The sequence below is a fragment of the Podarcis pityusensis genome (assembly GCF_964106645.2).
Source record: "Podarcis pityusensis genome assembly, chromosome: 4".
Taxonomy (NCBI): Eukaryota; Metazoa; Chordata; class Lepidosauria; order Squamata; family Lacertidae; genus Podarcis; species Podarcis pityusensis.
The window spans coordinates 36,196,629-36,224,345 of NC_138027.1; the positions used below are offsets into that span (position 1 = coordinate 36,196,629).

Here is a 27,717-nt window from a genome sequence, read left to right on the forward strand (position 1 = left end):
GACGCCCCCCAAACCCCACGAACGTTTCAGCAACAACGTTTCCTTCCGCTCAGCAAGGGCTCTAAGCAGCCTCTCTCTGCCTCCCCCCCCCCCCACGCCTCAAGCGCGCCCTGCGGGGCCAATGGGAAAAGCTTCTCCCCCCGCCCTGCAGTCGCCGCGGCCTCTGGCTCCCTCCTCCCACAGCCAAGCACCTCGCACTCGGGAGAGCCGAGCGGACCCGAGGGCTCTCGGCAGACGGCGCGGGCGGGGCCACGCGAGCGAGGGGAAGGGGCGTGCCTTCCCTGGGCTGGCCCCGCCTCCGCTCGCCGCTCTCGGTCCTGGAGCGCCGCTAGGCTGCCAGAGGGGAAGAGCCACCTGCTCTTGTGCAGTCGGGGCCGGCGAGCCGCTCGCTGCCTCTCGCTCTCTCCTCGTCGCTCGCTGGGACCGCCGGAGCTTGCCGCTCGCTCGCTCGCTCGCCCGCCGCGCCTCCAACTTCTGCCTAGAAAGTTCCCGGCGGGAGTTTCGCTTTGTAGGAGGACCGGGTGGAGGGGAGTAAAAAAAGCCAAAAGAGAGAAGTAGTCGTCGTGGTCCGTGCTGTCTGAGGGAAAGCGAAAGAGAGAGCGCGCGCGAGGAGGAGCCGCCGCCGTCTGCGCGCCTTCGTCCCCTCGCCTGAGGAGTGGCAGCGCCCGAAGTCGCCGTTCGCCTGGCGCTTGGCGGGGAGGCGGGATGGAGACCCCCTCTGCCGCCGCCGCCGCCTGCTGCTGCCCCCGATGCCCGCTGCAGCCGCCTTCGCGGCTTCTCCTGCTGCTCAGCCTGCTGCTCTCTGCCCTTTGCCTGCGGCCAGGTGAGTGCGGGGCTCCGGCGAGGCGCAGGTGGGGGGGGGGGCGCCCGATAGCCGCGCGCGGGGGAGCTGCTCCGGAACTTTCCGGTGGGGGCGGGCAGGGGCGAGCCCTGCGGAGGAGGCTGCAGGTGGTGGGTCTGCCTGGCTCCGGGTCGCGCGCCCCGTCGGACTCGCCGCTTCCTCCCTCGCGATCCCCTTTCCTCCCTTGTGATCTCGTGGCAGGCTCGTGCCTGGCGATGGAGATTTCCAGCGTTTGGTGGTGGCGGCGGCGGCGGCAGTACGTAGTTGAGATTTGGCGAGGATCGATCGCATTGCTGATTAAAACAGGCTTGTCCCCCAAACCCTCAGCTCTGTGCCTATTGAACTCAGTGGGACTTCGCCCCTTTACTCAGAAAGACCGGCTGCTGCGCAGACCCTTTGGATTGTACTGGTAGTGGGTGCTTTTTGAGGGATGCTTTAATTCTTCCATATAGTGCTCAGGTGTTTTTTTTTTAATGGTGTGTTCATTTCCCACCCACCTACCCACCCTCTAGCATTGCAAGGCTCCGATCCTGTTACATGTCTTGGAGGAGCCTCACTGAAAACGGGGGATGGGTAATCTGGTTTAGGATCGGGCTACATGACACTTCCACTGCGATTTGTAGTCCTTTTGGAACGTACCCCATTTTCAGCTCAAATTAGTACGTAGAAACCAGTATTAAATATTTTCTCCCTGCATACTTTCTTTTCTTATTTCCCTCACCCTACCTCCGAATATATGCTGGTTAAGTTTTCAGCATTTTCTCCATTACAGTTTGTGGACTATTCCCCCCCCCCCCATTTCCCCCCGGCTGCTTTCGTTTTATTGTGAAAGCAAACAAAATCTGCTTTCTGTGGTTGCCAGCACCCGTTTAGCTCCCAGAGGAATCCTCCAAGATCTGTCGGAAACAGAAAAGCCTCTAGCTGGTTTCACCCGTCTCCTTTTCAAAGTTGCCTTTCTGGCTGTGCTGCTAGAGAGGGAGCAGAAAGAGGTGACCTCACCTGCGTTTGTTAGGAAACCTATGACAAGCAGATCTCTCTGTGTGTTGATTTGCTGTGTGTGTGTGTGTGAGAGAGAGAGAGAGAGAGAGAGAGAGAGACAGACAGAGAGACAGAGACAGAGAGACAAAGAGACAGAAAGAAGGGGCTATGGGGAGGGAGGTAAGATTCTTAAATAGCAACCAAGATAATTCAAACCGACGCTAGTTGCCTGCTAAAGGCAGATCTGTGAGGCGTGTCACTTTGGATTGTGCATTTTCAATCACTAATACTTTAAGCATCAATATAATAAGCCCCTTAGAGAGACTTGCCATTGTATCTGTGTCTCCAAATGTGGATACATACGAATAGCAGAAAAGCTTTCCAGCCTTTCTGGGAATAGTTCCACCTCACAGTTTGGGTTAGACTTCGTTCATATGTATGAATGAGTGAGAGAGAGATTTGTTCTAATTTTCATCCAGAGTCAGTCAACCTGAGCATTGCATTGGCGGTAGGATAGACACCTCTGATTGAATTTGACTGATCACAGCATACTGAGCCAGAAAAGCTCCCTTGCAATACCTATGGCTGTTATTCAGGGCTGGCAATTTTGGAGCATGCAGCTCATTTGTTTGTTTTGCGAGTCTTTTAACTCCCACCCCCTGCAGAGGGTTGAAGCTCTCCTATGTCAAAGTCCTCCTGACAGTACCTCCTAGAGCTGTAATTTGCCCACTGAATTTTTGAAAACAACTCTATGAATATTAGTTCTTCTAACATTATGAGTAGTATTGCGTGCAAGTGAATGTGGATTCCCATCTACATTCCTTTTCTTCTGGAGCAGAATAGGTCAGTTGGAAATCTCTGGAGTAAGCGGGCTGTAAGTGAAAGTTCAGTTTTGCTCAAGCTTCTTGGGATTTCAGCAAACAGGAAAGTACTGAAGTGTCTTCAAAACAACCCGTGCAGTTCTGTTTCTGATTTTCTATCTGTCTCATTGTGCATGCACTGAAATCAAGGGAAGCAAACTGTGAACTGTGTTCTTCCTTCACTGTGGAGAATGTCTCATTATTCTTGTAGAAAGAGCGTCAGCCTGTGGTGACATTTTGTATTGCTCTAAGAGAGAGGCTTTGTGTGCCTGCCTTTAGAGTCAAGACAGAAGGGTTGCAGTGTTTTTCAGTCACCAGACTGTACATTTTGAGAACTCCCCTATTAACCATATAAAGGCCACTTTATAACTTGGGAAAGCAGAAATTAACTTTGCAGCAGGCACACATTTTTCAGGGCACGTATGCCTAGCAATACTCTGATTTGAATAAGTTCTAATTTCAATGAATTCCACTAAGTAGCCTGGTAAAAACAACATTGCATTTTTTCCTGTTACATTATGCCATAAACAGCAGTATTTAATTATTATGACTTGTAAGTAGCATTCCTATTGTATTTAGAAGGAAACTAATTACAGTGTGTCATGAAAGCATCTAGGTAAGCTCAAGAACAATGCATGGATCAAGGCTGCAATTTTATATATGGTTACTTAGGAGTAAGCCCCATTGAAGATGGTAAGTTTTCTTTTCGGGAAATTATATACAGGATGCATAGTAAGTTTTGGCTATAGAGCAGCAGAAGGTATTCCATTGTGAAATAATTCCTCTGACTTACAATGTTACTTACACTGACTCTTTCAAAATTCTGCCACTGACCTGCAGCCCAATTTTATGCATGTTTACTCAAAAGTAAATTCCTTTGAGTTTGGTGGCGTCTGTTCCCAGGTAAGTGTGCATAGAATTGCAGCCTTTGGAATATACCTGCTCTTCTTGAGTAGTTCCATTGAAAACCATTTGCATTTAATAGCAAAGTGTTTCTATGATAAGTCACTGAGACTGCAAGCCTAAACACCATTCTAGGGAGCCTCACTGAACCCGGTGGCTCACCTCTGAGTAGACAATGGGGTGTGCTGTGAGGATGCAATCTTGTGCATGCTTATTTGGAAGCAAGGCCTATTGAATCCATCCTGTTTCTTACTCAGGCTGAGACATATCACATAGTAAGTATATAGGCAACAGAATATATAATACAGTACTTCATTGCATGGTGGAAGAGGGAGACCTTCTGCAAATATTAAGACATTTTCCGCTTATATTCAGATTTTCATGGAACATTGGGAGATAATACTACTACCACATGGTTATTTATTATTATTTATTTTATTAATTTATACCAGTTCTATTCTGCTTTGCAACAGAGATGTTCAAAGTGACTAACAGTGTAACAAGCAACATCACAGGTAAAAATAACAATAACCCTCATCAGTTAAAATAGTCAAATGAATAACAGCACACCACTCGACTAAAAACTAGCATAAAATAATAACTCAATACTAATAACTCCTCCCCGTACCTCCCCCAAATTTGCTCCAGAGGGTTGTGGAAAGCCCCAGAGCTGGGGTTGCTGGGGGAAAGAGGTGGGAGACGATGTTCCATTGTGCCACGATGTCCTTGCGCCAACTGGCACTACTTTGTTGGATACTGCAATTAGGTTGCAACCTTACTTTCACTTACCTGGGAGTATGCCCCATTGAATTCACTATGGCCTACTTCTGCGTAGCAGAAACAGCAATAGTCTTACAGTGCATGCTAACAAAGCAAAGTCATCAAATTTCTCCAGGGCACAAGTAAAGAGGAAGATAATCTAAGCTTTGGGATCAAAAAGTTCCCCACATTTGGAGCACTGCCGCCAAAAGGGTTCTCGTGTATGTTGCTGCCAGATATACTCCAGTAGACTGTGGCATGCATATTAGCTATTCTTAGAGAATGTAAGTATTATAGACATAGTATTAAATAAATAAATCTGTACTGCACCTATTACAAAGCAATGCATGAGTGTAAATGTGCATTTTAAAACAATTTAAATAATCACAAATATTGGGCAGAAGGGTGGTGGAAAGCCCAAGCAAACAGTTTTTTTTTTTACTAAATGACTCAACAGCCCATGACTTCCAAATAACAGGGAGAGAGAGTTTTCCGAAGGGTGAACGCCACCACGGTGGAAGTCAGCTTTTGAACTGCCACCAGATGACACATAGCAAGTTATGGTAGAAGAGAAGAAGAAGAAGAGTTTGGATTTGATATCCCGCTTTATCACTACCCTAGGGAGTCTCAAAGCGGCTAACATTCTCCTTTCCCTTCCTCCCCCACAACAAACACTCTGTGAGGTGCGTGGAGCTGAGAGACTTCAGAGAAGTGTGACTGGCCCAAGGTCACCCAACAGCTGCATGTGGAGGAGCAGAGACGCGAACCCGGTTCACCAGGTTATGAGTCTACCGCTCTTAACCACTACACCACACTGGCTCTCTTGCTGGTATTATCAGCAAGGCCTTTTCTGGTGATATTAATGATCTCCTCAGCCTATATTGGGGGGGAAATGCACCTTCAGGTAACCTGGTTCTGAGTTATTCTAGGCTTTAGATATTAATAACAAGACCCTGAATAGTTCAGTAGCTAATAATTTGGTCACTCAATTATTCCAATCTTTAGTTCAGATGTAACAACAAGCTGAGGGTTGTGTTTTGCTTCTTCCCAGAATGAACGCGGAGGAGAAAGTGGCCTCTATCACAGTGGTAAACTGTGGTGTGTGAACGATGTCCGTCTTACTTTTTCTTTGAAAACCAGAAAAGTTAGGACTGGCTAGAGATGTTCAGTGTCTCAGATTTGCAGTGTGAGGATAGAGAGAAATCTTGTGTACGGAAGTATGCATACAGCCTATGCAAAGTCTTGGCTGCATCCATAATGTAACAAGACCCAACTGGAGGCCAAGGATACTGGTAAAGTGATTGTTCCATTTGAGGCATACTTAAAAACATTCTGGCATGAATCTTAAAATGACATCATGCATTTTTGGAGGTGGGAGAATGGTAAGTGCATTTGTATTGGTGGCATATGAACCAGGAAAGATAACATAACATGTTAGTTTATTGAGCATGGTCTAATCTCCACTCGTCTGCATTCTGGTGGGTGTTAATCTGGTACTCTAAAGGATGGTTCTTTGGTGAATGTCTGCTTGGTTTGAGATTAAATGGCTTTTCTTAGCACATGTATATGTTTCCAGAACAGCAAGTCTATATCTGTTTGCTCAACCGCTATTTGCTTTGCAGATAAGAAATATGTCTTTCCTTTGCTTTATTTTTTTGAAAAGGTGATAGATAAGCTGTTGAAGAGAAAGCGAGTGTAAAGTTTTGGGCTGTGTTACAGAGGTTATCACATGTCTGGAATGGTTTTATAATGTTTGGTTAAAAGCATTTGAAGTTTTCTCAGTGGATTTGGTAAGGAAATATTAAGGTGCACATGAGAAAGCGAACAAAGGGCATTTGTTTGTTTTATTCCCACTGTACAGATTAAATGAATAATGCAATTAAGATTAATCTTAATTGCAGCTAAACTGCAGCTCTATTACATTTTCTCATCCTGCTCTTATTTTAAACCACATTCAGTTGTGGTGTTCTCCTCCCACCCCCACCCCACCAGTTCTTAAGAAGGTATTTAAGTGAAGAGAGTGAGACTTCAGTGCCGAGCACTCTCGCATCTCGTTTATCCTGTAGAAATCCAGGAGACATCTAAAGATTTGCGCTACGATTTTCAATATAAATAGTAATGTCGGAAAATAAATGTAAAACCATACAGTTGTAATGGATGCTTCTGATAGGTTTTCAGACATTTTGAAGGAGACATTCATTTGGACATAGAATATAATTTTACTAAGTATTTTCCCCAAGTACTAACATCCTTAAATTGTAGTGGATCACACTTCTGCATAGTGGTGTGTGGTTGGAAACATGATTTTGAATCATAGAATTATCATCTGGTCCAACCTCCTGAAATGCAGGAATTTTTTTGCCCAATGTGGGGTTCAAACCCATGATCCTGGGATTAGGTTTGAGCCCCACGTTGGGCAAAAGGATTATTGCATTGCAGGGGGTTGGATTAGATTTTAATTAATTATTTTCCATGACATTTCAAAATATGTTCTGTTGTATATACATATACAACATAGCATAAATCACTGAAACAGATTTAGGCAGGAGTTTTTGACATGCCCAGGAATCCTGTTTCTTGAAACACATGTTGCTTTCCAGCAATTGACATGACTCAAAATTCTGTAGGGTTCCCATGCCTATATGGGTTTGGGTGAAGACTTTGTTCCTCCTGGGAGATAACTTTTAGCAATTCCCACCCCCCTGTAGCTGCAGCGCCACCTCCTGTGTGTTCCTAAAGGTTGAGGGATCCAGGAGTTGCAAGAGCAGGAGGATTTCGCAAAAGTTGCCTAGCCTCCCACCCCCACCCCCATCTACATACCACCAGGATTACTCCACAGGTCAAAAACCTTTCTGTTTGTGGAAGCAGGTCTTTTTCCCACCCATGGAGTTTCACATGCTGCTTTCCATGTCAGGGAGTGTTCAATGTTCACATGCGCAGTGGAGAATTCCCATACTAATCTCATGAGCTTTTCTTCTCACATTAAAGAATGGGGAAGTAGTGTGTATTCTCGCCACAGACCCCTTATTCACACAGAATGTGCTGTGTCATGGTAGATGTGACTTGGGATTGAACTTCACGTACTATTTAAATCACTGCGACTGGAAACTCGGTAATAAAGATTTTGTTGGGCAATGCTGCCATATTTCACCTGTAACACTAGTGTAAAGGTAAAGGGCCCCCTGACCATTAGGTCCAGTCGCAGACGACTCTGGGGTTGCGGCGCTCATTTCGCTTTACTAGCCGAGGGAGCCAGTGTACAGCTTTCGGGTCATGTGGCCAGCATGACTAAGCTGCTTCTGGCGAACCAGAGCAGCACACGGAAACGCCGTTTACCTTCCCGTCAGAGCAGTACCTATTTATCTACATGCACTTTCATGTTCTTTCGAACTGCTAGGTTGGCAGAAGAAGGGACCAAGCAACGGGAGCTCACCCCGTCGCAGGAATTCGAACTGCTGACCTTCTGATCAGCAAGCCCTAGGCTCTGTGGTTTAACCCACAGTGTCACCCGCGTCCCAATAACACTAGTGTAACTGTGGTTTTTTGAGGTTAAACTTGTGTAGCTCTCAAAAATCCAGTCCTGATCGCAACTTTACTTGGGCATACATACACCATGTTCATGTGCTTAGGCTCAAAGTTGAAATGGATCCTAAACACAGTGCTGGAAGCTAGTCTGATTGGCTTCACTGGAGCATGCCTCCTTTTTTAACATGACCGGCATTACTATGCAAAATGTGCCACATGGTTTCAGATACTAACAATTGAGAAATGGCCCATGTACCATTCTTCTTATTCTCCCATACACATACTGCTCTGCATATGGAATTCCCTTATCAATAATCATCTCTACCTCACATAACATCTTCCTTGTGTGCCCAGAACTGTGTGGCCATTACTGATTGTGCAGGATAGACTTTGGTGTTTTGTAAAAAGAGCTACGTACATAGAAACTTGGTACAGTATTGCGAAACATGATGTCACACTGGCATATTGAATGTTTGCTTAGACGGATACCAGATAACATTTTGAAACATTGTGGTTTTTGTCAAAAACCTTTCTTGTATGCTTAGGAAGAAAGGCCTTTTGAATCTGCCCACTTTCTAATTAAATTATGTAAGTAAATATTAAGGATCATTTTGAATCTAAAATCTTGATATCCACAAAGTACAATATATGTAGATATTTATATTTTTTAAGGAGTTGAGTCTTTGCACATAATCAGCACAAATGCATTATTTCATTAGCTTTTATTTCCTTGCCAGTTAACAAAAATGAATGTTTCGGAAGTCTTATATTTTACGTTATTGATAGCCCACATGTAATAGAAGTGTAATCACACTAGTATTAACGATGAATTATGTATAATTGTATATACATTTATTAAATGCAGTAACCTGAAACGCTTCAATAGAAATAGCTGGATTTAATGTGCATAAACAGAAGTATGCTACTGTTATATTAGATATGTGAAGGCCCGGAGGCTCGAAATCTCATCTATGTTGCAGAAAGAGGTTTACTAATTATATTTCAGGAACCATGTGATGGGACTTGCCCTGTGGGAAATGAGGTATTTTTTTAAGAAACGAAAGTTAAAATTCTAAGGCTATTATTTGCTCTCCATTACCTATGCATATATTAAATTTTAAGTCTGTGGGACTTAGACAAGGTAACTAATGACAGAAGTGCCTCCTAAGGGTATTAAAAGTATGTCAACCTAGGAACATTTTTTTAAAAATATCTTTAGAAATGCAGGTTCTATGAAGAAAGATTTCAGACTGATACTTGAGTTTCATATTAACAAATAATAAGTACTATGGGGTGTGTGCCTTTGTGCCCCTCCCTTTATAAAAAAAATGCTTTTAAGACATATGGTCTCATTATTGCTAGGACAGTATAAAGTAATAGGTAGCAAACCAGTACCACCTGACAAACTAGACTACCTGTTTCTATTTCATCAAATGCAAGCTATTAAACCACACCCTCAAGAGGAGCACTAATTCCAGAAACAGTAACAGGGTCTGAAATTAGCAATGACTGTCCAAGAAAGAGATATTGTGTTCTTGGTGGAAAACGTCACAAAAATGTCAACCTAGTATACATCAGCTGTGAAAAAGGCAAACTGCACATTCGGGTTCATTAAGAAAGGTAGTGAAAATAAAATTGCCAATATCACAATGCCTTCATACAAACCTATGGTGCAAACACTCTTGAAATATTGCAAATAGTTCTGCTTGGTGCACCTCAAAAAAGAATATTGTAGAGCTGGTAAAGGTGGAAACGTGCAGCCAAAATGATCAAGGGGCTGGAGCAGCTCCCATATGAGAAAAGGTTCAATGTTTGGGTTTTTTTAATTGTTCGTTATAAAGAGGGCTTTATGCTACCTCCGGTATCAGAGACAGCGTGGGGTTTGGACTGTAGTGTCATCTATATGACACATAGCTTTGCCTCTGTTTCCAGCTGCTCATCTTAAAGATGCCAAAAACCTCTTGAGAAGATGTTTGGAGGAAGTTTTGGGATGGACGAGGACAAACAAGTTGAAACTTAATCCAGATGAGGCAGCGGTGTCTAGATGGAGTTGCCCTCCTCCTGAAACACCAAGTTCACAGCTTGGGCACTATGTAGAAGGGCAAGCGATGCTTTAGAGGCCTTGCTCATAGGCTCACTTGTCCATATGAGAGACAGATATTTTCAGCAGGGGTCCGACAGATATGAAATTCCCTTTGGAGTGATTTGACAGAAAAGACCTTTAAATGGGTTGTAGAAAAACATTTGTACTGGGTAGCTTTTATTGATGGCCTTCTGGTGCCGCTGCTCTGAAATTGTATTAAAGGTTTTTTTAGGTATATGCCTGGCCTTTGCTTTGTTTTTATGCTGCTGTTTTAAAATTGCTTTTGGGTTGCTTTTGATGATGTTGTTTTATGATTCTTCAAGTGCTTTTCACTAGGGATGCATAAGCATCCCTGCATTTGCCCTAGAAGGGGCTCAATCTTTCTTGCATGCTCATAAATCATGTAGGCTCTCAAAGTGTCCGTGTTTGCATCAGTTTCCAGCAGGGCAAAGGCCTTCCAAAATTCAGAGAGCCTTGTCCCTAGTGGAAATTAGCATGAATAGGGTAATTTTGACACTGAAGATTGTGAGTAATGCAGCCCCAGTTCCTTCCTCAGTAGCAGTTCTGCTCCATCACAGAGCTGGAACACCCATAAATGTTTCAGTGCCCCACTGATGTAATTTCTAGGCTCTGAGACAGGAGAGTCTCAGCACTGGTCATGCAGGGCCCTGTCTAACTTGTGCTTAGTCATGAAAAGTTAAGCACAAATACACACTTTTGGGGGCACCCCTATTCACTTCCTCACTAGCATCCCTTTTATTAGCTGAGCAGAAACTCTGTTGGCTCTGCTTTAGTGCTCTATCTTGGAATGATATAAGATCAGGATGTCACATTAAAATGATTTGTTACAATGGGTATAATCCAGTGCATAATTTTGGATTCTTAAAGCCCATTGACATCAAGGTAGGTTAAGGCTGGTCATTTGGTGTTGGGAAATACTCCATCAATTAACCAAATACTTCTCAAGTACATCAAGCACTGATATAATAGATCTGCAATAGTGAAACATCTGCTAATTTTTAAAAAGTTTATTCTTGCTATGAATCAGCTGTAGTGAATTATTATTGGTTGTTAACAGTGTTGAATACAGATGCATGTAAATGATAATCAAGAGACAGAACCTTTGTTTTTCCAGTTAATTGACTACAAAACAATAAACTCTGTAACTGCATGACAGAATGGCCACATAAATTTCTTAGCTTTTTATAATCAGATGCTTAAAGTTTGAAGCATGTGCTGAATATTTTTGTTTAACTTGCAAAGTTTTCAAGAAAAACTGCCAGACAAGATACTGTTCATCATTCGGCTACAACCTCTCTCTTGTCCACGTAAGTGAGAAATCATCTGGTTTACATCTAGGATTTAATTTTCTTTTATAATTATGCACTGGAGGAAGTACTACTAGATATAATTGCTACAATCCTATTATTTGATATGTCACAGACCACAAATTAATTTTATCTTTAGTTGCCTATTCTTTTATTTTCCCTGATCAGCTACAAAACAGACAAGTGCTATGGTTTTAAGAAGATAAACCCATTTTTACACAGTAATAAAACTGCATAGGTATTTCTTTTCTAAAAAATAAAGAATATTGCTTGTGCACATACAAAGCTACAGTTTACATTCCATATTTTCCTGTGTGATCCTTGATGTGAGACTAATTTTCCTTCAATAGATTTTATCTTCTAAATACTACTTGAATGATATTTTTTAGCTGCCAGACTATATAAGGATAGGTTTTTTAAGGTCTCTTAATACATTCTGATGCAATTTCATAACCTCATCACAAGTCTGATTTTGAGAACTAGAACAATTATATATAGAGCGCGGTCCAGTCTACGTGGGCATAGCAGGTGCACTGGAGAATTCCCATGAACTCTGTAAGCCCTGTTTTCCATTCCCTGCCTAGGTATGTGCAAGCAGAAGGTTGAGGGGAATGAAATCTCTGCATGAACCTCCCATACCACTCTGAGCCCTCCATGTCCCGTCAGTAGATAATTGCTGTGCTGTGCAGCAATAGTAGCATGCACTAAGCAAAGGGAAATGTCTGGATCGCAGGCATGCATAGATATTCCATTGGGCCACTGGCCCAAACATATATGCCCATAAGCAGGCAATGGTGCCAGTGAAGGAAAATGGACCTCTTATTAACGTGTGGAAAATTTCCATATATGGGTTTTATGCCCATGTTGGATGGAATTTTGCAGTACTGTTCTCTGATTAATGTGAATGTTGGCTTGTAGGCCAAACGAGGCGAAATCGAATTATAATTGTGTATAGTGTATTTGTTGTGGTTCTGTTATGAAAATGTCCACCACCTTGCAAGTAAAGTACTTAGTTCTGCTCTGTTAATATGTTAGAGCTGGTTTAGCGGTTGTACATAGGAACTCATTTAAGAGCTTTGTAACAGTGATGCCTCATATTAATCCTGATAGACATAGAACTTGCCCACAACTAAGGGACTATCAGGACAGGATAGTTGGACAACAGATATCTTAAGTGGCTATTGCAAACCACATATAGATACACAGTGTTATGCTGTTGTTGACTCCGTAGATCTACTAGACATAAATCACCTATGCTTGTGTCTCAAAGTTTTCGACAACCTTCAAATGCAAGGTATTTAAACACTGTATAAAAATAATAATGATATAAAATTCCCTTGGTTGTTGGAATCTTGCTGCATAATTGTTCCTTTAGGTTTTTAATATATTTGTGACTTTGAACAAACTGTCTCATGTTTGCTATATAATATTCACTTTTTGTTTTTCTTCCCCCAAAATGGAATTTAATAACTTCTTTTCCCTAAGAGTATAAGTAAGCCTTTTGTGTGAAGGAAACGATAGCATAATGATGTGTGTTTAAAACTCCTGTGGGAATTTGCTCCAGTACCATAAACTAAAGAATACTGTGTATCTCAGCAGTGACAAGCTTTACCCTTTCTTGTAGCTGGAGTTATAACTTCATTATCCAGGTTTACATGGTATTTTTTATATACAAGGTCTAAACTAATGGAAACGACTCAGTGACCTTAGGGCACCACTTTTGTCCTTAAGAGCCTGTCTGGAGCTTGAAATCAACCCCAGAGGCCCTTCTTGCTGGTCTACCACTAAGAGTTGTTGGGTTAGTGGGGACCTTTTAAACGGCGGTCCATCAATTGTGAAATTCCCTCATCTGGGAATAGGTACAGTGCCCTCACTCGTTTCTTTCAAGCTGAGGGGGGGGAAACCATTTTTTATTCCACTTTCCTTTTTATTGAAGACCTTTCTGGCTTGAATTTATCTTAAATTGCCTGTATTACAATGTTGTGTTCTACGTTATTATTTATTTTTATTACTCATTGTAAGGTGCCTTGTGTGGGTCTCTAAAAGGCATAGGTCAATAAATAAATAGTGGTCAAAGATTCATAGGAAGCTGCTTTAAACTGAAGCAAACGTCTTGGTTCATCTGCTTGGTTTCTTATACTCACTAGAGTTTCAGGCAAGACTTCACCAATCCTCGTGCTTGGAGTTGTGCCCCCGGTGCAGGGAGACAGGTGCATGGAAGTAAAACAAGTAAATAACTTTTTTGGTTATAGAACATTGGGGTTTGGTGTGGCATGGAGTAAGAATCTGCCCACCTGAGCAGTCCAACTGCTGGCTCGCTCTTTCACCAAGCCTTCTTTTAGGCTGAATAGTTGCTATTGAGCAGTTCCTATCATGACTGTTTGTTAGTTTATTAGGTCCTGCAAATATCTGGCTGTGTGGCTGTCGGTCAGATCCCCTCTTGACATGTATTTTAAGTGAGATGAACTGACAACTACTGGCCCTGCTTCGAGGAAGGCAACATTCTCATAGTTTTAGGCCAGTTTGAATTGTGAGTAAAATTCCTTTTTGTTCCCATCAGCCAGTAACCAATTGCTACTCTCAGCAAGGTGAGTTTAACCAAGGGAAGCTGTGTAGGTTTGTCAGGTGGAAGTGTCAGGAACAGTGAAGCCACTGCAGTCGAAGCATCCTTTTATAACCTGGGCAACATGGACCAAGGAAGCATATTCTTCTGTTTGGTCCACACCCAGAACCCTCCTCATTCCAAGAGTCAGACACGAGTGCTGATTGGTTTCTGGGTCTGGCAGAGGCCTGAGTTTGTGTCAGTGAAAATGAGCTGGTTCCCCACTGCTTGGTGGTCTGCTGCAGAGGAGCAGCAAACCTACATGTGCCAGGGATTAAATTTGGGACCTTCATGTTCAATCATTTGCTGTAGCATTGAGCCAGGAACCTATTCCATGTTAATCCTGATGCACTTGTGGTAGCTTGCCAGAAAAGATATGTGACTAGGCTGCATTGTGAGCTAGTGAAGTTTCTTTTAGGACTGGCAACCTTTTGAAAATATGTACCGTAATGCTCCCTTTAATGCATATGGAAGGGAATAGAAATAGGTGTCCCCAATGTGTAGCAATACGTCCTTGTCAGCCTGAGGTATTCAAAGCCATGGGTTACAGATAACGGTATCTGATGGCTTAGTGTCAATAAGGAAACCAGGAACAGTTCCAGCATTATGAAATGAGTCCACTCTTTGGTTACCTGTAAACTCTTTGGATTACATTTTTCTACCCTATAGCAAAATATTGCATTTCTCAGTTTGGCTTTTTACACAGTAGGAAGCTTGATGGAAATGTTGTATACATTTTTGCTCATGGTTGTCATTTGTAGTATCCAAATAGGTAACTTTGACAGCACAATCCTAAATATACATCTTAGTGAGTTACATTGTACTTTCTCCCACATGTGTTTAGGAGATCATATTTATCAACTGAAAGTTAGCAACCTGTGGTTATGCCACTTACTTTAGTATGTTTTAAATTGAACATATGTTAAGAAGAGCCACCCTGATAGATCAGTCCAAAACCAATAACTGGTTCACATCACTTCACTTAGCACTTAGCACTGAAAATATCACTTAACATTGAAACTAGGGATGGAAGGATGTGTCAGTTTCTTCATTTTCTCATTTTTTCCCAGTCTTAAATTCAGTGTGCTCTCCACATTTCTACAGTGGTTTGTGGAATTCAAAGAAATCCTCATGAAAATTCACCAGCATTCATTTTGTTTCATAATGTGTGAATTAAGTAGATTGGGCTTTAAATGCTAGATGAAATGAACTGAATTTCTTTTCCACTGCCTTAATTGCTCTTTCATTCGTTGCTTCAGTGGATGAACTGCTTCCATTGAAAAGTATTGTGGTTGAAATGACATACTTGTGATGTCTGTTCCGATAGTTGTTCCACACAAGGCTTTCATCAGCAGGTGGTGCTGCAGTCATCCTTCAGAATTTGCCTCTTAGTCTAGAAGATCCACAGTTGTGGAAGAGGATGCAGCTAGCTGTTTCTTCTCCTGCTAGGGTTGTTGAGCTCCCCCCCCCAAAAAAAAAATCACCAAGAATTTGGACGTTTCTGAGCATTTTTGAGGGAAAGCAAAAATGGCACTGCTGACATTGGTTGCCATACATCTGGATTTTCCCAGACATTTTGCAATTTTCTTCCCAGACACTGTTTTAGACTGCAGTATTCCAGTTATGTCTGGACGTATGGGAATCTTGTCTCCTGCCCTTCTTCTCCCATTTATCCTTAACTTGCTAGTGTAAATACTAAAAGGTACTAAAAGGTAATGCTTCTGTCTCTTCTCCCACCTTTTCCTCTTTTTAACCCATTTTCAGTTCCTGCTTTTGCACCCTTTTTGTAGGGTGACGTGCAGCCAACCCACTGCAGTTCCTTTTTATGTGCCTTGTGATATACACCAGACCGACAAGGGAAAGAAGGGAAGTTGATGTTTGTGTAGGAAGGAGCGTGCCTGTTGGCTCTGCTCATGAGGTCATACATACATTCTCAGAGTCATGCTGGGCCACACTTTGGGGGAGTACTTTCCATTATGCTGTTGGTACATACAAACCAAGTGTTGTTAAGCCTCTTGTCCATTTGAGGTTTCATTCTTTCATATATGGCACAGAGATTTTATCTCTGCGATTACACGTACTCTAAAATTAGAAAGTGTCGGTTTCTGATCCATTTCTGTCCTGGCTTAGTGCATTTGCTTGAGTGCTCACGGTGTGAGCGATTTAGCTCAGTGGCTGAGCATTTAAGGTTTATTTGCTTTGGACATTTTTTCATGTGTGAGAACATAATATGCAAAAGGAAGAGGAATGCATTTTAAACTGCTCAGCTAGGAGTATGCAATTAACAGTTTTTGGCTGAGAACATAACTAAAAGGTAGAAAATGAGTCTGTACAAATTGCTACGATTATCTCATCACAGTTGTTTTATGTTTAATTAAAATACAAAGAAGTCCCTTAACACAGATTTGTGGTTTGGTGGCTGTTTTTAATGAGACTTTTGTGAAAGACATGTCTTTACAGATACTTATCTTTATTAGTTTTGCGATCAGCATATATTTAATTAAATGCATGGCTATTGGAGCTTGTGATTTGTTTATTTGTTTTTGGTTTCAGTTCGTAATCTAATTCAATTATATTGTCATCCGTATGTCATTGTACCACTCCCCCCCCCCCAGCCCAAGAGATGTTGCAATGCTTCAGTATTATTGAAAGCATCTGCTAGAAGATTGTTATTATACCTGGACTGGGCATAGTGTTTAAGATGCCTGTTCTCCCCAGTGCAAAGGAAGATCATGGTAATATCAGATAAAGAGAAGCTCTTCCTCATGCAGTGCAGCCCATCCTGCCTTTATGTGTATGATATCTAATATTGGACGTATGAAGTATGTCTATGCAGCCTCAACTCAAAGTGCCAGAAAGAAACACAGGACCTATTAAATGATGAAAAACACACAGATCAATCATTGTCACTAGGTCACTGCCCCTTGTAGTGGTGCCCTGGCTGTCCAGGTACATAATAGGTGTCTGCTTACAGTTTGCCCAAACTTGAAGCTATCTAGATTCAGAACAGCTTACCGTAAGTTTTCCTGCCTTCTAGTTGGATTTGGTATTCCTTGCTGCGAATTTTGTTTTCTTCAGGAACTCTAGTTATTACCATTGTTATTACCTTCCATTCTTTCAAGGTGCTCTCTATGAATTTATTCCAGTGAACTGCCATAGAGGAGATTCACAAAGGGTTGACATCTCTAGAGTCCTCTACACTAGCAGCAACTTGCCTCGAGAGTACCTACCAGTTCTCAATGCTGATGGGGGTAATAGACCCTTCAGCTTTAGCATAGCCAATGGCTTTAAGTTACAAGAAAGGAGATTCTGACTAAACATCAGGAAGAATTTTCTGACAGCAACAACTGTGTGACAGGGGAACAGGCTCCCTTGGAAGGTGATAGACCCTCCTTCATTGGAGGTTGTTAAACAGTTGGATGCCCATCTGTCATGTATGACCTAGTTGAAATTCCTTCATTGCAGGGGGTTGGACTAGATAACCCTCCAGTTGCCTTCCAGTTCATCAGTTCTGCAATTCTCTGATGGCAGCTCAAGACAGATAGATGCAAACAACAGTGTGTCTACAAATGCAAACACAGGAACATAACTGCACCACTTAGGGCTAGACTACACATTACATGAGCTTCCATGTTTATTTCTGTTTTATTTATAGTTACCTTAATTATTGGTTAATGGAAGAGTAAACCAGTGATACAGGATAACGATAGATAAAATAATTGGGTTGATGGCTGAATTGTTTAGTGGGAGCTGACTCCCACTCTTTTGTATGTGTTACATTTGGGGTTTTTTAAAAAATTGAATGTTGTACAATTTTAGATGCTAGTAAAAATTAAGGTGTACAAACCTGTGCTCTTAAGAAGCCCCTTTATAGAAAAGTTTTACAGTGTATCGGCATTCGTTTTTAATGACTGGAGGAGGAGGTGGGTGGGGGAGAGAATAAAGGAATTGCAGTTTCCAGTTTTATCTTTAAGGACTCTTATTTTAAAACTACTCTGGTGAGTTGCTTCATGATAGATATGGGAAAACTTTAAGAGAAAATGGCTTTGTTCATATTTTAAAATGGTTAACTTCCTTTGAATGAGTATTTAACAATTTTTAAAGGTCAGTGGCAATGTCCAATTACTGACTATGCAACCAGGACTTGCCTAGTTTGAGAGCAGCAGAAACATACACTTAGCTTTAGCTCAGTCAGGCCAGTGCTGCAATAGCAGTGTGGAGAACCAACCAATGTGGAGAACCCTGATGTGAGCTGGGGCTTATATGCCAATGGGCAGTTACTCAGGCGCCTCCTTACTATGTTTCCCCTCTCTCTATATTTTAAGGTAATGTCTAAGCTTAGAGGATAGGTTACCTACTAAGCTAAAGGGTCGGACTCATGCTACTCTTCCTTCTCACTACTTGAACATTGGCCCCTGCTGAAGATATGAACTAGGCAGATGACATATCTGGGAAAACACAGGCATATGGCTTGCTTTTGCTTTTTTATACTTCATTGGAAGAGAAGTTGACATTGGCAGCAGTTGGTTCCCATTTTGATGCAAATAGCAGTATTTGAGAATGACTTTCATCAGGACTTTGGTGTAGGACTAAAGGGCTAAATCTAAACCTTACACCGGTGCCACAGTCATGATCACCAAAAGCAGTGATTTAGCAATATAAATATATATAAACACAAATACAAGCACAACATCTAGTTATCTCAAAAAGGTAATGATAAACTGCTTATCCAGAATCCCTTGCTGTAGCTGAAATCTTCACACTAGGCAGAGTCTGGTTTGCAGCAGTCTAAATTGAGTCTGCAAAGCAGCTCTTCCATTCATCTTAAAGACTGTTAACTGCATATTGTGGTTCTCTCAGCCACAAGCTTCCTTCTGTTTCTCACTCACTTTTATTTTGCCTTAATATGCAACTGAAGAAGAGTTCTGATGAAATTGAAAGCTTTCTCACTATTCCATAACAATTCACTTGCCCCTAGTTTTGCTGATGTTTTTCTTGGGATTTTCTCTCTTCCTAATGGGCTAGCATTGTAACTACTTGCAATTGATGCTGGGTATGTTGATTTCTAAAAACAACACTACGGATTTTAGATTTCAAGGGTGCATAATAAGCAACAATTCATGAGGTAGCTAACAAGCAGCCCTTCCCTCCATTATTGGGAAGGGATAGGATACTGAAGAAATTGAAGCAGCTTCCTGGCACGAAGTAGGTGGAATAAGTAAACACAGCATTCACTTGGAATTTAGCAGAAGTTTTGCTAATTAATCAGATGCTAAGGTAACGCAGGCTCTGCAAGCTTGCAGTGAAGTGATACTGAATACAGTACTGCATAGTGTGAAACCATACTGAAGTGAAATCAGTGGGGCTTGTCAGCAGAACCAGTCAAAACATGTCTATTTAAGTCCCTTTTCCTGACAAACCTGTTCAAATGTACTAGATGGAAGAATGTGCATAGCCTTGATACAACAGAATAATTTTGCTGTTCTTTGTCCCTTAGGGGAAGGAGGGCAAAATTTAATTCCATGAGATAAGTGAGTAGGAACATAAAAAGAGCCTGCTAGATGAGGCCAGTGGCCCATCTCGTCCAGCATTCTGTTCTCACTGATGCCAACCAGATGCCTGTGGGAAACTGGCAAACAGGATCTGAGCACAAGAACACTCTCCTCTCCCAGGATCTGACATTTAGAAGCATTACTGCCTCTCCCTGTGGAAGCAGGACATAGCCATCATGACTAATCCTCCTTTAAAGGATGCAGTACATGCATCCCGCCACAGATCTGGTGCAGTGTTTCCGTTAGTGTGTGTTTCTCTACCATTCTCCATCAGTTAGTGCAAAAACAAAATACAGTGGACGCTCGGGTTGCAAACGTGATCCGTGCAGGAGGCACGTTAGCGACCCGCAGCGTTCGCAACCCGCAGCGCTGTGTCTGCACATGCATGGGTTGCAATTGGGCGCTTCTGCGCATGCGCAAAGCGCCAAAACCTAGAAGTTACCCATTCCAGTACTTCCAGGTTCGGTGCAGTGCACAACCCAAAAACATGCAACCTGAAGCGTCTGTAACCCAAGGTATGACTGTACATGAAAAAAACACGAAGTGGGAGAAAACCTTTTGCTGAAATTCTCATGGCAGTTGGCTGCCAGCCTCTCTGGCTTCCTGTGGGGGAAGAAAACCTTCCACAAATTGGATGATGGGTTTTGGCATAGGATTAACTGCTACAGAAGTGCAGCTTTTATCAAAGACATGAACGATGTGCAAGAATCTGAGGTAACATCTGTGTATTTTTGTGCAATAAACGAAAAATGTGCAAAACCCCTTAAATAAAGCAGCCCTGTACAAGACTGCAGTGATTTTCATTTCTGGCTTGATCTACTGAACGTGCAGTAGATCTACTGAATATGTAGCTCCTACAAACCTTTGAATAACAAGTGCTGCAAAGAACAGGAACTTAGAAGATAAAAGGACACACCTTTAAATATTTGAGAACTTTTATTAAATGTATTATTTGTTATTCAGTGTGCGTTGTCATCTCTTTCAGTTGTAGCTTTCATGTTCATTGTTAAGCTTGTTTGCCTAACCTCATTGCATGCATTTGCTTTTCAATGGGTAGCAGTCTAATATTTAACATTTATTATGAGGACATGGAGTTGGAAGATTCTTTATTTATTTCCCACCAGCAAGGATTGCCTGTGCTGCTTTTTAGTGCCCTTCCCTTTAGAGGCTTGTAGGTGATGACATTACCAAGAAGCTTAAGTAAACTGGAACTCTGTTCATGCACTGCCCATGACCTGAGACAGTGTGTATTTTGACTTTATTCAGAGCAATGAGTGTGTCATTATTACTCATCACCCAGTGGTTCCCACCAAAGGTCCTCAACAGAGTGGCTGGGGTACTGGGAATATTCCCACAATGGTGTTAACATAAATGTATCCTTAATTAGTTACAGTGGGCTTCCTCCAGCAAGCACCTACCGGTGGTAGCTAGATTGTCTAAACTTGGATTTCCTGGGAAATGTCTCCACTTTGCATCATGCATCTCAGAAACCTAGCCACAAGTTCTGTTTCTTCAAAGGCCTTTCATGACCTTTCTGGTGGGAAATCTTAGTGGCTCATTACTTGTATCTTTTGTCACTAAATGTCTGTTTGCTCCAGACCTGTCTTCAACACAATCAAACACAAGTTCACCCTTTTAGAACATCAACCAGGAAGCATCTTTTCTAAAACAGGGCACACACATGTGTGAAAGATAAGGATTCATGTGCACAGGATACATGTGCAGATAGGGCCCCTTTTTTGGTGGTGCCCTAGTAATGGAACACTCTTCCCCGGGAACTCACCTTGATGTGTTTGGCACCAAGTTAACACTTATTTTATCCATCCATGATTTAAATTAGAATTGTAGAGTTGGAAGAGACTGCAAGGGTCATTTAGTCCAACCCCCTGGAAGGCAGGAATCTTTTCACCCAATGTGGGGCTCAAACCCACAACCCTGATATCCAAGAGTCTCATGCTGTACCAAGTGAGCATCCCTGCTGTTGTTGTTTTCTGCTGCTGCTTTACTTAGCAATGTAAGGGGTCTTTGTGACTATTTTGCTTCCTGCTGCTCTATGTAGCTGGAATTGGGTTTGACTTATGTTTGTGTTATGTTGACATTTTAAATTGAAAGCCACCTTGTGGGAAACAAATGTTCTAAAGTGAAAGTTTGTTACTGGAAAGAATGGCAAACAAAAATCGAGGTCTTTGGCCTTGAAGATCTTGCACTGAGGGAAGGTTACGGAAGAAGGGGAAGACATGATCTCATACCATAATCTGCTTTCATTCAAGTGAAATTCAGTATTGCAACTTAATGGTAACTCCTGCAGATGACACAATGTATTCATTAACTGGAATAATTTCAAAGTAAACAGTCTCTCTCTCATTCCCCATCTGTACCCAAGGCATATGTAGCAGGTGGCTATACAGATTTTATTCCCACTAAAGCAGAGCCTTGGAATATCACAAATTTCATTTTTAATGGATGACTGAAAATCTATGCTAATGGTGATATTTTTTTAAAGCTTTTGAACAGATACTTTGCTTACCATACTTCAGGCATTCAACTTTGCTTACATAAATACTTCAGACTTTTTAATATATATATGAAAAATGGAAAACAAACATTTCAGAGTAGTTTCTGCTCTGATAAGGATCCTTTAAAGACTGTTCTGTCTTTTTGATGGGAATATGCAGCAGAGCTCTGGCTCTGAAGACACGTGGCATACCTTAGCTGAGAAACTTTGGAAGGGTGACAATGCAGGGGAAAGCAAAAAGGTTTGGATTATGCTAATAAAGGTTTTTCCAATGACAGCCAATTTTGCTTTATTCCATTTATAAAGATAGGAGGTTAGTCACCATAGAGTGGGTGGTTCTTGTTGGAGGAACAAGTCTTTTCTACTAACATAGAGTGGCAGTGTGATAGAGGTTGAAAAGCGATATTTACCATTGTACCTGTGAAATGTTGCAGGAGCTAAAAATAGGAGCAACCATGCTCCTTACTGGAGTAACTTTGTCTGCTAGATTTGGTTAGACTTGGCATATTCTAAAATTTGTTTTGCACAACACAAGCCAGTATAGTTAATTCTACATTACATCCCCTATGCTCCATTTTTAAGATGGTGTAGATTTCTGAGATATCACATGGTTCCAAGCTTGTTCTGGCTTCTTCCCTCACCACTGTTTTGTACCTAATCTCTGACTTAAAGAAGAATTCAAGAAAACGCAAAAGCACACTCATTACTTAGTGACACTTTAATTTACCTGTTGCCCTTCTTTTACATAGTTTTTTTTTTCTTTACCTGTAATTTTTGTCTTATTCAGCAGCATTGGTACATATTGCAAACATTCTAGTTGTAGGAATGGATTTGAGTTCCTTATGGGGAGCTGGCCTCAGGCGCCAGGCTTGTTGGCAGACCAACTCTGCATTATAAAGATGTTACAGACATGGCAGGAAGGCTGGCAACATTAACCCTGCCATGCGGGAATCCCTTGCAGATGAGTGTAGGGGCTGGAGACAGTCAGGTCATATATCCACAGCAGTGACCACAGGAGGAGTTGCTACAGTGAGGAGCGCAGAGAGAGAAATGTCACGATGCATCTGCGCCAGCAAAACTGGATGCCTTCATCTGCCCATCTGCAGTAAAGCATTTCTCTCCCATATTGGTTTCTACAGCCACAGCAGGCGCTGTAACTCTCCAACAGTTTGACTTTACCCCCAATAGCACACTCTTCCATTGTCTCTCAAGACAAACGCCCCCAACAGAAGGCTGAGAGAGGCTGGGCTGATAGGATCTGCTGGATTCTGTTCAAATCATGTTGCAGAACTATGACTGCAGTGTGCCTGATCTGAGCCTCTTCATTGTGAAGGTGCATTATAAATCCATTCATCCATTGCCCCCTCCTTCTGTCCTGACCAGTGCAAGCACCAGGCTGTGGGTGAGGCACTAAATGCAGCACTCCATCAACTATACCACTCATGGGCAGGGTCTGCACCAGAAACCACACCTGACAGTAAATGCTGTTCAGATCCCAAGATCTTCCATTGTTACAACAAAGACTGATGCATTAAACCATCTAAGGAGGAAGATAGAACCAGGGCAGGGCAAAGCATATGTGATGGCAAGCCTCTTTATTTGGCCCTCTGTTTGGCCCCCTACTCAAGGCCATACTCTGTGCTTTTCAGTGCTTTCCTCCCCAGATGGAATAGGTTCTTAAATTGTCATAATGCCTATTCCTTGCCTGGAGGGAGGGTGGAGAGATGCGTGGTTTGTGCATATAAATCTCTAGTTTTTGCATGTAACCTGCCATACAAAGATAAGAGTCCCATCCATTGCTCTGCCCACTTTTCCATCAGGCCTGCCCACCACTTATATGCAGTCCCTGGAAGATTGCCCTTGAGGGAATGCAGCCTCTCAGATGAAAAAGATTCCCAGGAAAGGGCTGGGAACATCTTTGATGGACAGGCATGGCAGAATGGACTATAGGTCGATGGGCAAAAGGAAGATTTAAGTACTGCAAGTGGATTGTAATGCAAATTACTTGGAAGCATAATGTTCCTGCTATGTATATAAAGCTAATAATATTTTATAAGTTGCACTGTGAGGGCAGAATATGAATACTTGAAATGGGGGGGAAATTACATCAGGAGTGGAAGTGTATGAGGAAGAGCAAGTGCGTGAGTCAGAAAACCCCATTCTTTCCTAACATTTATACCCTCCCCTTCCTTTTCCTCCTGCATTGCAATGCAGATGGAAATTACACCGTCCCAGATCATGTGGTAGAGACTCACAGACCCACAATGCTGGTGTATCTTTAAGGTCCATTGGACTTAAAACAGAGAGTGTATGTTAAAGATAGGATAGCATTGTAAATGAATTTAGTATAGTATACTATATATAAATATAGCCATTAAAGCAGTTCCTCACTTCTTCAATGTTATGACTAATATAGGCATTATTCAGACTCCTATCTGAATACTTGGGGTGTTGTATATTTGAGGTGCACAAATCCATTTTATTTGGAAGAAAATAGGTCTAATTATAGAACCACAATCTTCTTTTAAACATTTCCACTGCTTCACTATAAAGCACCATGTTTTGGATGATTAATTCCCAGAAAATAATTCCTGTTTTGACAAAAACATTTATTAGTTCCTTAATAAATGTTTTCAAAGCCATGGAAGGGTTTTCCTTGTGGATGCTTCATTGTATCCATCGTAAATGAAACTGTTTTCACACAGGTGTTTTCAAAGAATGTATGTTTTGCATGTCTTAGGTCAACAGAAACGCTGCAACTCTTGCACTGCTATATTCTAGTCAGTGCTTTTTCTTCTTTTTTTAGAAAAGAAAGGTGCCAGTACGTAAGTACATGAAGTTACTGCAGTAAGTGCCTAACTTTTAACATTTTTTTTAAAAAAGGTGATGCATGGTACTGTGTACCCTTGAGTAGTAGCAGTAATAATAATAATAATAATAATAATAATAAATAATTAATAATAGTGTCCCCAGGGTGGAAAAACACCACTGATTCTAGTGATATAGTTATGACTTATGCTGCTAGCTTGTATGAACTTTTTTTAAAACTATGTATTTGCTTTTGCAACATTGTTCATTCTGGAGTGTGTTGTGTTTATGTTATTATTATAATGTATATTGTGCATTTTGCTTTTAGACTTCACGACAATAAATGCAGACTATCAAATATTAATATAGGTGAAAAGAAGCCATCAATGCACTTCAGTTTGTGGCCCAAGCATATTATGCATCAAAGGCCTGATGAAGAATACACATTTCCAGTTGGCACCAAGAACTAAGAAGTGTTGGTGCCAACCAAATTTCCAGGAGGAGTGTGTTCTATAGCCAGGGTGCTGAAGACAAATGTCCAAGGACAAAACTTTCCACTAGGCTATATTAGGCCTAGTCAAAGTAGTGATCTGAGTCTCAAAATACCAGATGCTTGTTTACATCTGGATGCTAAGGCTAAGGAGCTGAAACCTTTAATTTATTGATAGTCATATCCACCAACAGAGCCTAGATATTTAAATTTAAATTAGTGTTGACACTGCAGATCTGCCACAGGATATATAATGATATTTCCCAAGTTCCTCTTTTGTGTTGCAGTCAATAAGAGAAGCAACAGTGAGTAGCCATGCATCTGTGGAGAATCGAACTGTTTGCATGCTGGTGGATGTCGGCCTGCAGTTAAATTCAAGGATTACAGTTCTGGGTATCACCAACATCTAAAAGCTGCGCGAACTAAAACATGCTACATTGAATATGTGTGGTGCAAGTCACAGAACATGATATTCAGCATGTTCATGATACCAACAAAATATATAATCAGCGAGCAAATCACCCCCAATAACCCAATAGTGTGGTACTTATAACATCCTAAGAAGAAATGACATTTTCTAAAAGAAGAAGGGTGATTGCCTTCCTATACTGTATACTGATTGCTGTATATACTGATTCTATACACTGATTGCTGTTTTAAATAGGAGAAAATTCTGGATGTTAAGGAAATTAAATGAAGCATCCTAAACAGCTTTACCAGTTCGTTAGCACTTTCACCTGTTACTGTTTTAAGAGTTGCAAACTTTATCGTTTTATTTTCTTTTAACTTCCCACTCATCCAGAGAGCTGCATTTTAAGTGGAAAAGAGCTGTGGGTTGCTTTAGATGCTCATCACCTACCACAGCCAAAAGCACATCAATTTCAAGGGCTCGTTCCCTGCACAGAATTGAGCACTCCTGGCAATGTCTTTTTGAAGCAGGAAATGCCAGCAGTGGGACAAAAGGCAGCTTAATGCTGTGCTTCAAATAGGCAAAGGACCATCTATGCTTTTATCTATGAAAATATAGCCAAATCTTTTATCTTACAACAATGCATGCAAATCTAATACTAAAAATTGTAGTCTTTATCTGTATCCCCTTACAGCTTGCCTTTTAAAAATTCATACATTTGTATCCCGCCTAATTCTTAGTACTGATTTTTAACCATAAAGCGCTATGTGAGGCGGACAATACAGTGGTACCTCAGGTTAAGTACTTAATTCGTTCCGGAGGTCCGTACTTAACCTGAAACTGTTCTTAACCTGAAGCACTACTTTAGCTAATGGGGCCTCCTGCTGCTGCCGCGCTGCCGGAGCACGATTTCTGTTCTAATCCTGAAGCAAAGTTCTTAACCTGAGGTAATATTTCTGGGTTAGCAGAGTCTGTAAGCTGAAGCATATATAACCTGAAGCGTATGTAACCTGAGGTACCACCGTACATAATTTAAGGTTCACCTTCTGCTGTGTGCCAAACCACATTGTTTGACATATCCTAGGGGTGATTTAACCCCCTAGGATGTACCAGCTGTACATTAAGAAGAAATCACATAGAACACATATGACAGGGACTAGCTCTCATTTTTTTCAGTCTTAAATTTACTTCATCACATTTCCACACTACAGTCTGATATGGTGTCTTTTTTTAAAGTATGCATGAAAATTTGTAAACATTTTAATGTGGATTTCTCCTAATGTTAACATTTTATATGCGGTTCTCCCTAATATAATGTATTTGTGTGTGTGTTGTGTTTATTAATATACGTTTACTAATATATGACATTTTACAAACATTTTCTTCTAATATATATATGTGCTTTTGCACACATTTTTTGGTCGGAGAACTACATCACAACTTTCAGAGAAGAGTAAAAGAAAGCTGTGTTTCTATTGGCACATTGTGTCAATAACTGGTAGGTTTGCATTAAATGCCAACTGAATCTTAATACTTACCATATTATGGGCCACATTATCCTTGGAAAGCCCCTTCGTCCTTAGTTTATTTTGAACAAAATGCAATACCTTTTTTAAAAACTGAGTCAGAGAACGGGAAAAGGCTGCTTTTATTTTTTTGTTACTTTTAAGGTGATATTTCTTTGGCGTATTCTTATATTGCATTGAGTTGTTTTTTGTACGCTGCCTTGAGCCAAAATATTGGAAACGTATGGAATCCAATAAATAAAATGAGGTTTCTTAATGAAAGAGAATTTTTTAAATTAAATAAACATTTTTTAAAAGTTTCATCTTCTATAAATAAGGTTGTTTTCCATTTGTATGCATTTGCATGTTTTATTAAAATTTAAATATACAGCACTGGTAATTGAGTATCAATTTCAAACAGCCATATTGGCACTGCTGTTTCATTACAGCTGCCTACAAACTCAAAAGGAGAGAAAGATAGACATCAAATTAACTAGAAGCTGTAATAGTGGCAGCTACATTCTTATTTAAAGTTTGCATTTTAAAAAATGTATTGCAC

At 41.2% G+C, this 27,717-nt stretch overlaps 1 protein-coding gene across 5 annotated transcripts in view; it reads left to right on the forward strand.

Moving 5' to 3' along the window:
• The first annotated feature begins 333 nt into the window (after positions 1-333).
• Positions 334-27,717, forward strand: part of ALCAM (activated leukocyte cell adhesion molecule) — a 122,193-nt gene continuing 94,809 nt past the window's right edge. For 2 of the 5 annotated variants that reach the window (XR_013985311.1, XM_081002707.1), the window contains exon 1: positions 334-823. Coding sequence is in view for 4 of the 5 variants with exons in the window: in XM_081002707.1 (XP_080858833.1) it covers positions 706-823 (118 nt within the window). In the remaining variant the exon portion in view is untranslated. The remainder of the gene's footprint in view (positions 824-27,717) is intronic. The other 3 variants (XM_081002706.1, XM_081002709.1, XM_081002708.1) reach the window with 2 other exon arrangements.